Consider the following 18631-nt stretch of genomic DNA (forward strand, 5'->3'; position numbering starts at 1 on the left):
GGAGCTTCAATAAAGGTATATTCTGGGCAGACAAAGGAGGTCATCTATGCCATCATAGAGGCAGGTCCCTGCCTAAGATTACCAGCTTTGAACTACATGTAGGCAGTGACTGGAGTTTGGTCTTGAACTTCCTATGTGAGAAATCATACCAGGACTTCGCCAGTGACATATAACAAAAGCAGTCTGCAGCAGCAAATCTGTCTTCCTAAACCTCCCAACTCCTTCTTCAGTGAACAATGGAAAAGAATCCTTCAAGTCTTCAACCCGGGGAAAAGCAAGTTTAACAAATGACACTTTAAAATCATCAAACTTAATGCATATTATCTTTATAATTTCTATCTTCTTGACTGTGTGCATATCTGTATGAGGGTGAGCGTGTGTGTTGCATATATTTCAGATGTTGTATAATAAACATTTATTTTTTTAAACTTATGAGAAAACCTGTCATTTGTCTATTCTTGACCATTAAAGCACTCAGGTTAAAAAAAAACACCTTTTTAAAAAAACACTGTCTTCAGTCAGTCGAGAGGTGAAAAAGGGGAAACCATCTCTATCATCTCTCCTGTCCGTAACACCATGTGTCTGCGGCCCTTGTCCTTCGAGGTAGTGGAGGTCATGGGTTTGGAAAGTGCTGTCAAAGGAGCTTTGGCGAGTTGCTGCAGTGCATCTTGTATATTGTACACACTGTTGCTAGTGTGCATCGGTGGTGATGGGGTGCCTATCAAGTGAGCAACTTTGTACTGGATGGCGTGAGCCTCTTGAGTGTTGTTGGAGCTGGACTCATCCAGGCGAGTGGAAAATCTATACCATCTACAAGATGCACTGCAGCAACTCTCCAAGGCTCCTTTGACAGCACCTTCCAAACCCACGACCTCTACCACCTGGAAGGACAAGGGCAGCAGATGCATGGGAACACCACCACCTGCAAGTTCCCCTCCAAGCCACACACCATCCTAACTTTGAATTATATCACTGTTCCTTCACTGTCACTCGGTCAAAATCCTGGAACTCCCTTCCTAACAGCACTGTTGGTCTACCTACACCCCAAGATCCATAGCGGTTCAAGAACGCAGCTCGCCATCACCTTCTCAAGGGCAATTAGGGATGGGTAATAAATGCTGGCCTACTCAGCGATGCCCATATCCCCCGAACGAATAAAAAAAACACACTCCTGACTTGTGCCTTGTAGATGATGGATAGGCTTTGGGGAGTCAGGAGATGAGTTTCTCACTGCAGTATTCCTAGTCCCTGACCAGCTCTTGTTACCACATTATTTATATGGCTGGTCCAGTTCAGTTTCTATTCAATGATAATCCCCAAGGTGTTGATGGTGGTGCATTCAGTGAATACATTTAAGGCTGGGATTGACAGATTTTTGGTCTCTCAGGGAATTAAGGGATATGTCTAGCTGGCGGGAAAGTGGAATTCAATCCTAAGATCAGCCATGATCGTTTTGAATGGTGGAGCAAGCTTGATGGGCCATATGGTGTACTCCTGCTCCTATTTCTTATGTTCTTGTAATGGCGTTGAATGTCAAGGAGAGATGGTTAGATATCTCTTTTTGGAGATGGTCCTCGCTTGATTCTTGTGTAGTGTGAATATCAATCCAAGCCTGAATGTTGTCCAGGTCCTCTTGCATGTAGACATGGAATGTTTCATTATCTGAAGAAATGTGAATGGTACTGAACACTATTCAATCATCTGTGTAAATCCCCTACTTCTGACCTTGTGGTGGAGGGAAGGCCATTGATGAAGCAGCTCAAGATGTTTGCACGTAGGACATTACCCTGAGGAATTCCTGCAGCAATGCCCTGGACCTGAGATGATTGGCCTCCAACAATCAGAACCATTTTCCTTTTGTGCTAGATATGACTCCACCAAGTGGAGAGTTTTCTCCTGATTGCCATTGACTTCAGTTTTGCTAAGGCTCCTCGAAACCATACTTGATCAAGGGCAATCACTCTCGTCTCATCTTGTATGCATCTGGGACGGAAATGAAATAAGCTGGTAATCTACCAGGAAAAGAGTTGTATCTTAGAGCCTCAGTAAAGCAGAAGGAAAACCCCGGGCCAAAAGTTTGAGCACAAAGTAATACTCATTTGTCATAAAAATACAAACTGAATGATAGACATCACTTATGGAAGTGAATGCTTCAGGACTAATCTTGGATGCCAATCTGGAGGTACCAAACCTTGTTAAAATACAAGGGAATGAACCTATACCAAGGTGGAAACAGGCAAGCCTTGTCATCACCATCATTAGAGATGCCGGGGTGTCTTTTGAGACCTTGAAATGATGGACTTCCAAGAGTTGGGAAAAATTGACATCTAATCATTTTTCTCCCTCTACTTACTGATGGTTATGGACTACAGATTTTTTTACTTCCCACTAGTTTCCTTCCATTCCTTCCCTGGAAGCATTGACCTTGTTTTCCTGGGATACCGTTCCACAATACCTTTCTTAAGTACTGATTAGTTACATGTGGGTTTTGATAGTGTGTGTTGCTAGTCTATGGAACTGCATGGAGCGTGACAGCTGAAGCCCAATCCTTCCTTCACCCAACATCCACATATGCATAGGGGCTATTGGATAGTAATTGAAAGTGGAAGCTAGAGCAGATTTTTTTCCCCTCCTACACCAGGGACTTTAAGGCTGTTTATAGAGCCTCTACTCACCCCCAGGCTGAGGCTTCTGATTTGTTATCCCAACTTTATTTGTTCACTGAATTCTGATCAATTTTGCATATTGTTGTTTATAGGTGTACCACCCCCTGTTAGCATATTACTTCAGCACGTTTGATGGAGCCCAGTACATAATGATGCCATGGCTGTTGCAAGTCTACCCCCATGACTAATGGAGGTTAACTGCCAAATGATACAAGAAATGTATTTTGCACCAGGAGAATTAATGTGAAGCCTTTAAATGTATGAAGGCCCTGAATGTATAATGTATTTAAAATGTCATGCCAAACTCCTTAAGGAAAGTTTTAAAAATATTGCCATTACAGGCTCACGTTTGTTGATATTTTATTTTGAAATGTGAATTAAGTGCCAGATAATTCAATCACTATAAAAAAAATCAAATATATGTTTTCTTCATATTTTTTGAGAAAATGTTTCAATACATTCCTTCCTTTAACAGTGACACAGCATGATGAGTAACCTTATCACAGGTTTCTAGTCTGCACAATACATAAGACTCCTGTTACTAGTGACAGATGATAAACGTCAAACCTTGATAATCATTCACTGACATTGTATTAGATTATAGAGTGAGAAAAAAATCAAAGGGACAGGGACAAATGTGTATTTCACCAGTAGAAATTTACAGAATGTCCTTTCTATCTCTATACCAACAAAAGCATGGTGTTGTTACATAAGAAACAAAAATACATTGAAGCTTCCATTGATTTTGTATGGGAGTAGGAGTTGATCTTTCACATTACATTGAAAACCATGAGGGTGGTTGTATACACCCTGTATCTCCTTGTGTTATAGCTCTGAAGTTTCTTTTGTTCAAAAAAAAAGTTGAGAAGCTTCTCCAGTGTGCCCTGCTGAGTGATGCCAACATACCAGGTTTGATCCCTGGTTTGGGAAAGTTAGAAGTACCAGTTGCAGTGCTTCAATTGGTTTACTGGGCTGGGAAGGGGGAATATCGGTCACGGTTCCCATCCTTGATTGCTATGCAGTGAGCCCTGTTGGAAAGTGCATGCGCATGGACATAGACCCAGCCCTCCAAGATATAATACCCAACTGACGCTCACTGTCCATGCTCGCAAGTGGAGACTGGCTGCCTTGGTAAGGTCCTATTTAGAATTAAGATGGGGAAGGTTGATAAGACTGAAGCTGTCCTGTTCGTATTTCTGGACACTAGCCTTCTCCCTCTTGCTTTCATCCTCTAGCCTAGCTGCTCCCACAGGCTAAACCAAACCTTGTACCCTGTTTGACCTTGTGAATATCTTCCAACCCACATCCAGTCCGTCAGAGGTGCCACCTATTTCTACCTCGGTAATATTGTCACCTCTATCCATACTTTGCTATCACTGCTGCTGAAAGTCATCCACACCTTTGTCAATTCCAGGCATTTCCTTACTAATATATGTATCCTGAACTCCACCTGCAGAATCTTCATTTGAACACAAACTTTTCTTCTCTAACTCTATCCTATCATCTATTATCCCGTCCTTACCAAATTTCACTGGCTGTCTGTCCCCAATATATTAATGTCATAGGAGCATAAAAAATCCAAGAACAGAAAAGACTCTAAATCCATCTGGATCAAAAACTAATTTCTGCCAGTCACACATTGCATATAAGTGTTCATCCAATTCTTCCTTATTTTTTTCCATACTAGCTGCCTTCATGGAGTCCATCAGCATCACCCTTTATGTAAAGCAGTTAAGACCAAACTAAATATAAACCTTCTCGCTTTTAGCTTGATCCTGTGTCCCTTTGTTCTAGTGTTCTTGGAAACCTTAAATATATTATCAAGGTTTAATTGATCTCTTACCCTAAGAACCTTGATGCTTAAATAATAGCTCCCCCTTCTCCAGTGTAAACAATCCCAGTCTCTTCAACTTCTCTTTTTGTAGATCAGATGTTTTACAATGGGTATCATTTTGTCATCCTGTTTTGCACTGATTTCAATTCCTAGTTATTGTTTCTGTAGTAAAGTGACCAGAACTGTGCACAGTATTCTAGGTGTGGCTATGCCAATTACCCTGTATTAATTTATTTGTCATATCTGGGATTTGTGCTCCTCTTGTGTCTATAAATCCCAAGTTACAGCTTGCTTTACTTACTGTTGTCACACACTGTGATTTTAGTTTCATCATTTTGATTTTGCTATTCACCAGTGCTCTCAAGATACTTCTTCTATGTAACCTAAAGTCATTTAGTTTATATTCTTGGTGTTTTATTTCCCTTCAACTAGTCTCATAACCTTGCATTTGTCAACATTAAACACCATTTGCTACTCATCAGCCCACCTTCTCAACCTATGCAGATAGCTTTGTAATTGGTTTGTTCCCTATTGTATACCTCCTCGCTCATTTGGTGTCATTTGCAAACTTAAGCAATTTTGTTTCTTTCACCTGCCCCAAATTATTTATATAAACTGTATATAACAACAATCCCCACAGTGATTCTTGTGACACCCTATTAGTGATTCTTTGCCATTGTTGATTCTGGAATACTCTGAACTCCTGTCTCTCCACTCTGCCAGTGCTGGCAGTGTGGCTTCAGTTATTGGGTCTCTGTACTCCAGAATCTCTTCCTAAACCTCTCTTTATTGCCACAACTTTCTTAACTTCAAAAGACTCCTGAAAACTTACTTCTTTGACCATACCTTTGATCGTGCCTTTACTCTTCCTGATTCTTGCTTGGTTCTGTTCTCCATTACCAAAGTTACTGGAACCTTCTATTTTGAAGTTACTATGCAAATTCAAGCTGCTGCTATCGTGGCCCAGATCGGCTAAACTCAGCACAGTGTGTGGTTTAAGCGTGGCATTTTCCTGGTCTGCATGGCTCCCCTAGTCAATGTAAAACCTGCTCAGCCATCAGAGAAGCTGTATTTTTTTAAGTGCCTTCTTCCTTGCAGTTTCTCAATACCCAGCAGCACCTTTGCATGAGAAAGTAAATGGGTGACTTGCTGCTAGTATGGCTATGACCTGACTGCCAGGAACTGTGCAAGAATGCCAACAGGATGGTTCTCTTCCAGTTGTATTGATCTTTTTCTTCTCCTTGTAAGACAATGCCTGGTATCTGACATCTCCCCACAACAGTATGCACCTGAGAGTAGAAGTAAACTTAGGGAATCAAACCCACATCCATTCTCACTATATTTAAAATAATATATTGTTAGCAACATTGCTTGATAGAGGCCTAGTTTAACATGCATATTCAAGTATCATATATAATAGATGCAGACATACTAGAAGCAAGCACCAGGAAACGCAAATCCAAGCTGGTTCAATTTGTTTGTTCAAAACATGCAATGATTGCTCTACATTTGTTGTCAATGAGCTGATCAAATGCATCCTTGATGCTCCATATACTCAATATGTTGAGAAATGTGCATTCTTTCCCCTAAACCTATCCAATGGATTTGAACATGTAACAGTATTTAAGAAAAAAGGTTGCCATAAATTTTGTACCATTGCTTTTACATCACCCCTCATTAAAAACATTTTCACAAGCTGTGTGTGGATGACTTTTGCAGTAAGCATTGTTTGAGAACATTTTATCCCCTTCATGAATTCCTCTGAATAAAGGAAAAGTCAAAACTAGCTATTAATATGTGATTTATTTTGCATGTTCAATCAACCATGTGTATGATGAGATGGTTAACAATATTATGGTGGTAGAATATTTTAAAAATTTCATATTGATGGATCTGGTCAAGTAATCTTCCATAATGGAAATGAATTCCAAACCTTAACTCATTGCTCTCATTATGTCGATCATTCTCAACTCCATTTCATTGGTCTTGAGTTTTTCTGAGCTGTTTTTCTTCAGGTCAGAACAGCCTGTACTCTCACTGATATAAACCATCAGGAACTCCCATGTCATATTCTTCTAAGAATTTTCCATAAATTATCTACCTGTGGACTTTTGGGTCCACAGACCCTAATGCTAAGTTACTCAAATTAAGATATTCTAGAAATTGAGCTGTAAGTCGGATTGGATTCAAAGGATGCCATTACATATCCACCATTCGTAACTGAATAAAATCCATCCAACCCACACAGGAGGCCTTTGTTAATGGACATGGATCCCTCTGACATAATTATCATTGCAGTAATTAAAGAGCAATAGAATGACTTAATAATGAAAATTAGTTCACATTATTCATGCTTTTTGCAGAACAGTTAAGATTAGTTGAAGTTAAATGAACTCTGATAAAGTTGCATTCCAGGATTATTCTTGAATTTGTTAAAATTGTAAAAAAAAAATCAAATACCTGTGGCCTGAAATTCTTGGGCTTGGGAAGCGCTATAGGGGAGTGCACAGGTTGGGTAGAATTTAGGATAGGAAATGGTTTCACTGGATCTTGGTCCTTTATTGTGCCTGATGAGAAATGCCAATGGGGGAAGAGGTGATTTTCTGTCCACCCCTCTGTGCTGACATCACAAGAAGAAATGTAACTGCTGGGCTGACGTCACCCTCTAAAATTCCACCAATTCTGCCTCCTTTGTCCCAAACGCAAATGATTTTGCACAATATGGGTATATTTGTGTTCCAGAGGCAGAACTGTGGACCACAACACTGGTTTCCTAATAGCAATCAACCACAGAGCAGCTGCAACATAATAGCTAATTGTTTAAAATCATGTGACCTCTTTAGCCAGCACCGAGTTCCCAACTTACCAGACAGAATGACTCCTGAATTCCTAGCTCCTACCGAAGCATACCCAGGAAGCACAGTAAATGGTGCAGACACCCCTCCTGCCAACTCTCTTTAATGCAGCTGACCCTGTCCCTGTGATTTAGAATGGGGCCACGCCAGGGTAGAGTGACAGAAGTCTCACCCCACCACATTTTGGTGTTGAATAATGTATGTGAAAAGTAGTTGTATGAATACGTAATTAGGACCAATGGTTCACATAAAATGAATCAAGTCATCACAGCCGTAAGTGAATCACTATATTCAGGACCCAAATAGACTAATCCTGGTGTGTGCTCTGTTTATGTAATAAAGTAGCATTCACTATATATCTCCAAGTACAAACATTTCTATATCTTTAGCAGGATTTACTTACACTTTTAGTTCGGGGTAGCTGCATGTGGTATGAACTTGTGCATTACTGGAGATCCATTTGAGTTTTAAGCTTTTGACATTGCACATAGCTTTTATAAAGGTGTACTGGTCAGTTTTAGTGCTAAGTTGCTTATTTCATATTAACTTAAATCTAACATCAAAATAAATTGTAATTTAGCATTGCTTAAAGAATAACTAGGTAGAAGTCAAAATGAGACGAGTCAGTCAGAGAGAAAGAAAACATTTCTAAAGACAACAGAAGACATTGATGGCTGTATTCGTGCCGTTTCATGCTCCCACCCCGAACTGGAAAACCTTATCAACTTTGCTTCCAATTTCCACCCTTCTCTCACCTTCACATGGTCCATCTCCGACACTTCCCTTCCCTTCCTCGACTTCTCTGTCACCATCTCTGGGGATAGGCTGTCTATTAATATTCATTATAAGCCCACCAACATCCACAGCTACCTGGACTACACTTCTTCACACCCGGCCTCCAGTAAAGACTCCATTCCTTTCTTCCAGTTTCTCCATTTCCAACGCATCTGCTCTGATGATACAACCTTCCACAACAGCACTTCTGATATGTCTTCCTTTTTCCTCAACCGAGGATTCCCCGCCACTGTAGTTGACAAGACCCTCCACCGTGTCTGGCCAATTTCCCGCACTTCTACCCTCACCCCTTCCCCTCCCTCCCAGAACCACGACAGGGTTCCCCTTGTCCTCACTTTCCACCCCATCAGCCTCCATATCCAAAGGGTCATCCTCCGCCATTTCCGTCGCATCCAGCGTGATGCCACTACCAAACGCATCTTCCCCTCCCCTCCCCTGTCAGCATTCCGAAGGGATTGTTCCCTCCGCAACACCCTAGTCCACTCCTCCATTACCCCCGACACCTTGTCCCCTTCCCACGGCACCTTTCCATGCAATCACAGGAGGTGTGATACCTGCCCTTTAAACTCCTCTCTCCTCACTATCCAAGGCCCCAAACATTCCTTTCAGGTAAAGCAGTGATTTACTTATACTTCTTTCAATGTAGTATACTGTATTCACTGCTCACAATGCCGTCTCCTCTACATTGGGGAGACCAAACTCAGATTGGGTGACCGCTTTGCGGAACACCTTTGCTCAGTCCGAAAACATGATCCCAAGCTTCCTGTTGCTTGCCATTTCAACACACACACCCCTGCTCTCATGCCCACATTTCTGTCCTGGGCTTGCTGCAGTGTTCCAGTGAACATCAACACAAGCTCGAGGAACAGCATCTCATTTACTGATTAGGCACACAGCAGCCTGCCGGACTGAACATTGAGTTCAATAATTTCAGAGCATGACTGGCCCCCCCTTTTTTGTTTTATTTTTATTTTTTATTTTTATTTAAGTTTGTTTCATCATTCATTTTTTTACCATGTGCCTGCCCACTTTTTTTTTTCATGTTTGTGCTTTTGGCGAGGGCTGTTCATTATTCTGTCATTTAACACCCTCTGTACTAACGCTTTGTCTTTCACACCATCAACACACCCTTTGCCTTTGCTCCATGACCACCTTGTCAGTTATTCTCTGTAACCCTCTGTCCTATCAACACTTTCCCTTTTGTTATCTCTTGTCCCACCCCTGCTTTATTTGCTTAAAACCTGTTATATTTCTCACCTTTGCCAGTTCTGATGAAAGGTCACTGACCTGAAGCATTAACTCTGCTTCTCTCTCCACAGATGCTGTCAAACCTGCTGAGTATTTCCAGCACTTTTTGTTTTTATTACAGGAAGACGAGGACTGGTTCAGCAATCGGGTGCCCCCAACAAGTGCTGGCAATCGAAGAGCACAGATCAGGAAATGACAGGCCTACAGCTCTGGGACATGTTGTGAGCAGTGCTCCTCGCTGGGTTCATCCGATTGTGGCCTTACAGAGACCAACATGGGTAGAATTGGAAAATGGGAACGAATTGAACAGTTTAATCTTCCTTAAAGAAGTCACACTCTCGGCACTTTTAACAAATCATTGGAAGATCTCTCACAACATTGCTCGAAGCAAGTCAGGATGATGCTGTTTTATAACAGCAGGGATTCTATGCCATGTAAAACACAATATCTATGGACACGATGGGCTGAATGGCCTCCTCCTGTGCCATAATGACTCTATGAATGATATGGTTATACAATACAACTAAGCTGCTGTGCTACTTCACATGAAAAAAATAAAAATATTGACTAATCCTGCAATTATCCCTGGTTCTTTCTTGGTCTTTAGTTCTTGTTTTCTATTTGTCTTACATTTTTGACCCTATCTGTACATTGCTTTGAGACTTTTCCCATTTTGATCTGTCTCTGAATTTTTCTCCCTGTAAATTTTGCTTGCTGCGCCTCATTGTCTTGCTCTCAGTGGTTAGCACCGCAGCCTCACAGCTCCAGCGACCCGGGTTCAATTCTGGGTACTGCCTGTGTGGAGTTTGCAAGTTCTCCCTGTGTCTGCGTGGGTTTCCTCCGGGTGCTCCGGTTTCCTCCCACATGCCAAAGACTTGCAGGTTGATAGGTAAATTGGCCATTATAAGTTGCCCCTAGTATAGGTAGGTGGTAGGAAAATATAGGGACAGGTAGGGATATGGAATTAGTGCAGGATTAGTATAGATGGGTGGTTGATGGTCGGCACAGACTTGGTGGGCCGAAGGGCCTGTTTCAGTGCTGTATCTCTAAACTAAAATGTCTTAATGGCTCATGGATATGCTGCTTTAGCTATACACTAAATTTTAATTTCTTAGATTTTTTAAAAAAAACAAAGCCTGAGATATGCAGCAACATTTACAAGAATGGAGGTAAGTACCAAATTCAGTCAGGGAGGTGGTAGAACACATTCAAGTGAAGAAAACATGGGGTTGTAGAATAGGGCTGGGATTGAGTGGGGTGGGGGGCAGGGGTTGAGAGATGCAGATAGTGATGGGGTTTGAAGTGGGTGCATTAGACTATAGCCAGGCAGGCAATAGGAGGGCTTGTTGCCCTCTGAAGTACTCATAGTGATGTGAAAGGGGTCTTTGATGCATATAATGGACTAGGTCTTGGGTGCATGAAGGACAGTGTGTCTGGGACCACTTTATGGGTGAGAGCAGAGGAGGCCACAGGTTCTGGTCACTCATGTTGTAATGGTCTGGGTTTTCAGGGGGTGTTGAATGTAAGAGTACTAATGAAGTCCTGGGATTTTATAGCTGGTGATGAAAGAAATACTGGTGTTTAGCAGCACTGGGGAAAGGATTCCTGAACTTTTGAAGGATTGTGCAGATTTGTAGGGATGTTCCTGAAGTTTCAAAACAGGTCTTGTGATTTGGTAGCAGCCTGAAAGATATCCTAGGGTCCTAAAGAGCAATTTTTAAAAATTATTTATTCATGGGATGTGTGCATCGCTGGCTAGGCCAGCACTTATTGCCCATCCCTAATTGCCCTTGAGAAGGTGATGGTGAGCTGCTTTCTTGAACCGCTGCAGTCCATGTGGGGTAGGTATACCCACAGTGCTATTAGGAAGGGAGTTCCAGGATTTTGGCCCAGCGACAGTGAAGGAAAGGTGATATAGTTCCAAGTCAGGATGGTGTGTGACTTGGAGGGGAACTTGCAGGTGGTGGTCTTCCCATGAATTTGCTGCCCTGGTCCTTCGAGTTGGTAGAGGTTGAGGGTTTGGAAGGTGCTGTCTAAGGACCCTTGGTGCGTTGCTGCAGTGCATTTTGTAGACGGTACACAATGCTGCCACTGTGCATCGGTGGTGGAGGGAGTGAATGTTTGTAGATGGGGTGCCAACCATATGGGCTGCTTTGTCCTGGATGGTGTCGAGCTTCTTGAGTGTTGTTGGAGCTGCACCCATCCAGGCAAGTGGAGAGTATTCCATCACACTCCTGACTTGTGCCTTGTAGATGGTGGACAGGCTTTGGGGAGTCAGGAGGTGAGTTACTCGCTGCAGGATTCCTAGCCTCTGACCTGCTCTTGTAGCCACGGTATTTATATGGCTACTCCAGTTCAGTTTCTGGTCAATGGTAGCCCCTAGGATGTTGATAGTAGGGGATTCAGCGATGGTAATGCCATTGAATGTCAAGGGGAGATGGTTAGATTCTCTCTTGTTGGAGATGGTCATTGCCTGGCACGTGTGGCGCGAATGTTACTTGCCACTTATCAGCCCAAGCCTGGATATTGTCCAGGTCTTGCTGCATTTCTACACGGACTGCTTCAGTATCTGAGGGGTCGCAAATGGTGCTGAACATTGTGCAATCATCAGCGAACATCCCCACTTCTGACCTTATGATTGAAGGAAGGTCATTGATGAAGCAGCTGAAGATGGTTGGGCCTAGGACACTAACCTGAGGAACTCCTCAGGGAATATGGTATGTGGAATGTGGTAGCATGATGGGCAGGGGATACACGAGTGGCCTTGTTTTCTAGTTGTACTGGAGGAGATGAGTTTGCAAGGGACTCCTGGGGCAGCGTTTTTTCTGTGGGCTTCTGAACCCAGGCATCAGGCTAAAATGTGGGTCGGGAGTCTGCACTGTGTGATTTTCCCTGCGGCGGCCAATTAATGGCCAGAGGGCAGGCTCGCCACCCAATTAAGGATGGTGATCAGGCTCTCAAAGCTGGAGGGCCAATTAGAGGCCTTCCAGTTTGAAAGCAGCAGACTGAAATGGAAGGTCGGTAAGCGAAAGGGTGCTTTGAAATGGAGCTACCCTCTCACCAACTTTTATAAATTTAAACTGAAAAATGGCATTTGCAGCCAGGCCAACACTGTTGGTTGGGGAAGTGGTGTAGCCCCTCAACAAGGTAGCCTGGGAGGGCCTCTCGGATTGCCTGGAGCACTAAACCCCCAGTCTGCCACCAGGAGGCCGCCTTCAAGCACCTAAACTGGCTCCCTCCGCCTGCAGGAACCTGGAGGTCGACTGAAAAATCCCAGTCAGCCTCCTTTAATTGCTCTTAATAGGCCCTTAATGAATCCTGTTGGCTACCCACTGCTCTGTTGCCCCGCTTCTGGAAAAATGGCCTGGGGATGGGATGGCCAGGGAACCGCAGGCAGGCCAGCGGCTCTATTTATAGTTCCCACCTACCTCCAATCCCAGCCCCAATGGGGCCCAAATGGGCTCTGACTGCACAGGGGAGAGAGGATCTTCAGATCTGGAGAGGGGAAAGCATTTTAGGGAGATGCATAGGCAAAGAAATGGGTCACAGCTGCTCCAGCATCATTCAGTGCAGCATTAATATGCTGCCTGTATGCACCATCAGACTCTAGAGGCTGGATTTGATGAGCTCGCTGCTGCTCCAAAGATCGCGGGCCACATGCCAAAGAGCTGCCGCAATCTCAAGCAGAGTGGCTCATTTAAATAGCCTGGGTGGTCTGCACCACCCCCCCCCCCCCCACCCGCCTTCCAATCACAGAGGGTACGGGCTGTCCATCCCTGGCAATGGCATCAGCTGCCTGTGTGCAGGCACTGACGCCACTTTTAAAGGGCTGTCAACCCTACTGGCTTATTTAAATATTTAAAGACAGATTGAATAAAATTAAATACATTTCTTTTGCCCCTTTCTCTCCCCCCCATAACAATTAAATGAGCTATTACCCCTCCAAAAACACTTATCTGTAACATCTGACCTTCCCCCCTCCCCCAAACTGCATAAAGTTTAAAGTACAACCCTTCCCACCATCCCCTACACCCATGACGTTTATTTGACCGCCCCATCACCACCCCCAGCACTGATAAACTTACCTCCTCCCCCCTCCTCATCAGTGTGGCACCTCGTTTCCCTGGACGGGGATCCGAAGGCACGGGAGTGCCAGCTGCCGGGCTGAGGATCATGGCAGGGCCTCAAGATTCATGGTAATTACATGCAAATCTATTAATTCTATTCATTTGCGTATGATGATTGTGGTCCAGTTGCCTAGCGGCAGGGAGGCTGCCACGGTGGCCTGCCACTGCCGCGAGGATCAGGCCAGGCCCAGTCAGCGTCAATGTCCGTTGTGGGCCTCATCCAGGGCCATATGCAGGCCAACCCCACTCCCCACCCCCCAACCCCATGGATCCCGACGTCAAGGGCTCCTTAAAATCTCGCCCTCGGAGATTCTTGTTCCCAGTGACCTACTTTGACTGCAGGAACGCCCAAGTAAAGAATACAATTTCGAGGCAGGCACTCCAAATTGAACGTCAGCCTATTGTCCAACTAGGCCTCTCCAAGGAAACAGGCTCTTACAACACAATATGGACAGCTGAGGAAGCATTTTGTTTTGAACCATTTTAACTTTTTATGGATTTAGCAACTGAAACCAATTTCACAAAATTATTTTAACAATTTGATCCTTTTATGCTACTTGCCAGTTTGGTAATTATAGCTCTGCAAATAGAGCAATTGCTCAGTTTTATGCTTACTTATTTTTCATTGTTTTAGCTTACTTTTGATTTGTATAATTCCAACTCTTAAGTTCTGCTTTGTTGCAATAATTTGCAAAAATGCATATGTGATGCTCAAAACGTAATACAGGAACTGTGATGTGTTGGATAAAACAGACAGTAAGTGCACTGGTTTGAAACGTTCGAGAGGAAGTTTGTTGCTATGCAACTACTGCAAATTTGACAGCAGTGCAAACTAATCAAAGATATTACACATCACAGAAGAAGGCCATTCAGCCCAACTGATCTGTGCCTGTGTTTATGCTGCACACGAGCTTCCCCTCCCCATTCTTCATCCCACCCGATCAACATAATCTTCTTTTCCTTTCTCATAGCTTTATCTAACTTCCTTTTAAATGCATCTTTGCTAGTTGTCTCAACTGCTAGCGAGTTCCACATTCCAACCACTCTCTGGGTAAAGGCATTTCTCCTGAATTCCTAATTGAATTTATTAGTGACCATCTTGTATTTATGACCCTTAGTTCTAGTCTCTCCCACAAATGGAAACATTTCTCTGTCTACCCTATCAAACCCCTTTATAATCTTAAAGACCTCTACCAGTTCACCCCTCAGCCTTTCCTTTTCTGGAGAAAAGTGGCCCAGCCTGTTCAATCTTGCCTGATCAAGTATAACTTCTCAATCATGGCATCATCCTTGTAAATCTTCTTTGCACCTTGTCCAGTGCCTCTTATGTACTTTTTTAACTATATGGAGACAATAACTGTTCACAGTGCTCCAAGTGTGATCTAACCAAGGTTCTTCACAAGTTTAACATAATTACTTTTCAATTCTATTCCTCTAGGAATGAACCTGTGCTTGGTTTGCTTTTTTATGACCTTATTAACCTGTATTCCACTTGTTCTTCAGTGTACTTTGACCCATCCTCATCCATTTGCTTTAGTTATTCCCATTTCTTTGGCATGAACCCTTTTTAAATTTACATATCGGACCTGTGGTATTATGCGTATCTTACTCCCAGATCACCAGTAACCTGTCTCTAGATGCAGAAATCAACAAGCGCATGGGAAAGGCTTCCACTGCTATGTCCAGACTGGCCAAGAGAGTGTGGGAAAATGGCGCACTGACACGGAACACAAAAGTCCGAGTGTATCAAGCCTGTGTCCTCAGTATCTTGCTCTACGGCAGCGAGGCCTGGACAACGTATGTCAGCCAAGAGCGACGTCTCAATTCATTCCATCTTCGCTGCCTCCGGAGAATACTTGGCATCAGGTGGCAGGACCATATCTCCAACACAGAAGTCCTCGAGGCGGCCAACATCCCCAGCTTATACACACTACTGAGTCAGCGGCGCTTGAGATGGCTTGGCCATGTGAGCCGCATGGAAGATGGCAGGATCCCCAAAGACACATTGTACAGCGAGCTCGCCACTGGTATCAGACCCACCGGCCGTCCATGTCTCCGCTTTAAAGACGTCTGCAAACGCGACATGAAGTCCTGTGACATTGATCACAAGTCGTGGGAGTCAGTTGCCAGCGTTCGCCAGAGCTGGCGGGCAGCCATAAAGGCGGGGCTAAAGTGTGGCGAGTCGAAGAGACTTAGCAGTTGGCAGGAAAAGAGACAGAAGCGCAAGGGGAGAGCCAACTGTGTAACAGCCCCGACAAACAAATTTTTCTGCAGCACCTGTGGTCGAGCCTGTCACTCTAGAATTGGCCTTTATAGCCACTCCAGGCGCTGCTCCACACACCACTGACCACCTCCAGGCGCTTACCCATTGTCTCTCAAGATAAGGAGGCCAAAGAAGTACTCCCAGATCATATTGAAATTTATCATTCTGTCAGTGCTAACCCCCACCCTCCTCCATGATGCTACGACTTCTATTTCTTGAATGTTGCCTGTGTCAGTAACAGATGCTAAGCCAAGATGAGCACTGCCTCATGCAGCTTGCCTGATGAACTGGATTATGAAGCAATCACATGTTGCACTAACCAACTGACTCTAAACCACTTGGGTTTTCCCCAGTTTGTATTCGGTTGATTGAAGTCGCCCATTAAAATAACTGCCAATTTTCACATACTCTTCCTTTTGCTTCATGAAGGCGACAGACTTCAGTCTTGTACTGAAATTAAGTTCTTTAGCATGTCCCTGGTGTAAGTTTGGATTTCTTTAATATTTGGAGCTATCTAACCCGAGTAGTTGAATCTTGCCTCGCCCACAGGATCAGATGTGTCTTTCCCAGAATATGCCTATTCCACCTACTTTCCTGTCCACTCTTGTCATTCTGAACAATATATGACATTGAATATTAAAATTTGTTTGCCTCCTCTGGACTTTTATGATATTTCTGTTATTCTTACTACATCTCTGCTGCGGCCATGCCTTCAGCTCCCTAGGTCTTAACCAGGTTGTTCAGAAGCTAACAGTGGAATTTATAAATAGTTAATGAAATTCCATACAACATCCAGCACTTGATTACTGCTTTTAAATTGCCTGCCAGGTACACATTTTTTGTCCATATATATGAAAGCTATTTGACAAAATGTTTTACAAAAGGCTATATCTTATTACAAATACCTGTTTGCATTAGCAAAACAGAAATGATGTAAGCCTGTGATTAGTACAACCCATTATGATGCAAGTATCGAAAGATTACCTTGCCCCCTGATCAATAGAAAGGGAGTACGGGGAGTTTATTTATAGTTTACTAGGCTGTTCATTGTGTATACAGTACCCGGTAAAAACCTCACATTGTTCATATTGAAGAAAACACAATTGGGGCCAAGGGAAGCGACAGATATTTTTTTGCGAGAAAACCTTCATGGTTCGTTTTGAATGAGGTCATTTTAATATTAAGATAAGTAATATTAGCAACAATCATATATATATGATAAAAATAGATTGCAAACTATGCAACAATTTGGAAAGTGGTTGGGTTGGGTTGAGCAAGTCGCGGTGGTATATTTCCGCCAATACTTGGCTTACTTCACATCTGGCAGTCTAGCTGACCCAGAGTTAAAGAGTGAGGCCTAATAGATTGGATTGAGAAAACAACTCCAAAATAAAGAATGAATGTGCATTTAATAAATGTATTTGTCAGCTCCGCTAAGCCTCCAGCTTGGACGAAATTGACTTAAATGAACAGCAAAAACCCACAAAGCTGATTTCCTGACCTTTTGTCAAAGATATTTCAATGCCACATTGGAAATTCCTCAAATTGGGGGCTTTGATTTAAAATGTGGAACATTTTAGACCCAAATATAAAACTAGTTTGTCACTGAGGTAGACTATGCTTCAAGCTTTTTTCAAAAGATTTAAAATCAATTCCTGATTTTGGTGCAAAACATAAAGACTGAATACTCATTTCGGCAATTTGGCAACAAAAAGGTATTTACAATAGGGAGGTAAGGAGAGACTGAAATCAGTCCAAGATTATGTAACAGCCATGGGATATTTTATTGATCTAGTTAATTTAGTTATAGGATTTCAAGCTGTGTCATGAGAACTCAAGGGGAATGGAACAGCTGTATGAGAAGCATTAAGTGTGGAATATAGTATGACATGGAGAACCATTTCTCCAGAGAGGTTTTCAGATCTCCTTCATTGGCTACAGTTCAATGCCTAAATCTCCAAAGAGCTGGTTGAATTTTATTCCTTAAGGATAATGGTCTACTTTGCCGAGCAGACAGTGTGCACCTTGAACTACTGTTTTAATCACTATTGATTCATGCACAAATCATTACCTCTGTGAGCCACAACGAGGGCTGGGTTTTAAAAATGCTTTTCCGAATTCTCACTATTAGCCTAGCAGATAAAGCAATCAGCTGGTGTTATTCGGACCAGAAGGTCCTATGTCAGACTCCTGAGTCTCGCCTTCCCACTTTGAGTTGCACAAACTCCCCTGCTGTCACTTTCGCAGGAGATTGTCATTTGTGCCTTAGCAGTTCTGGGTACTTGGGATACCCGTGTGTCTCTGTTGTCCAGTTTTGCTATGCATAGTAGAGTAAGCACAGTAGATCAATTGCAAAGCTTACAGCACATTTTTTGCAAAAAATGTTCAAACAATTGTAGCAGTGAATCTTCATAATTCTTGCAGTATGCCTGCCAAAGGTTGGACAGCCTAAATGAAATGTGAAAATTACCCTGGAAAATTTTTGCCACAATTAAACTTTCATGGTTGTGTTGTGGAACTCCGACCCCACCAAAGCAGTGCCAAACATGGAAAACGGAATGTTTTGTTAGCTATCTAACTTGGAGCAACAACTGACTCTGGGTTAATAGGAAAATGAGTCAGTCTTGATCCAGTGCAAAAGTTCACATATGTATATTGAGTAAGAACAGGATCAAGCTTCAGTACTGCACCCACCCCACTACCCTGCAACCAAGGTGAGGTAGAATATCCAGCTGACAACCATGACCAGGGTACATGATGACTGACCATCTGATTGACCTGTCAGCTTGTGAAACCACAAACTATAGGGAGAAAAGAAAAAATGTTTTCATATGCCAAAGCTA

General features: G+C 43.1%; 1 protein-coding gene across 5 annotated transcripts in view; it reads left to right on the forward strand.

Moving 5' to 3' along the window:
- Nucleotides 1-9977, forward strand: part of si:dkey-261l7.2 (uncharacterized protein LOC569751 homolog) — a 47287-nt gene extending 37310 nt beyond the window's left edge. For 3 of the 5 annotated variants that reach the window (XM_068026812.1, XM_068026819.1, XM_068026805.1), the window contains one exon: nucleotides 9470-9977. In XM_068026812.1, coding sequence (XP_067882913.1) covers nucleotides 9470-9799 — 330 coding nt within the window. In that variant the 3' untranslated portion in view covers nucleotides 9800-9977. Of the gene's footprint in view, nucleotides 1-2758; nucleotides 5773-9469 lie in introns of those variants that run through there. The other 2 variants (XM_068026825.1, XM_068026824.1) reach the window with 2 other exon arrangements.
- Nucleotides 9978-18631: the final 8654 nt, after the last annotated feature.

This window comes from Heterodontus francisci, chromosome 3 (genome assembly GCF_036365525.1).
Source record: "Heterodontus francisci isolate sHetFra1 chromosome 3, sHetFra1.hap1, whole genome shotgun sequence".
In the NCBI taxonomy this organism is placed as follows: Eukaryota; Metazoa; Chordata; class Chondrichthyes; order Heterodontiformes; family Heterodontidae; genus Heterodontus; species Heterodontus francisci.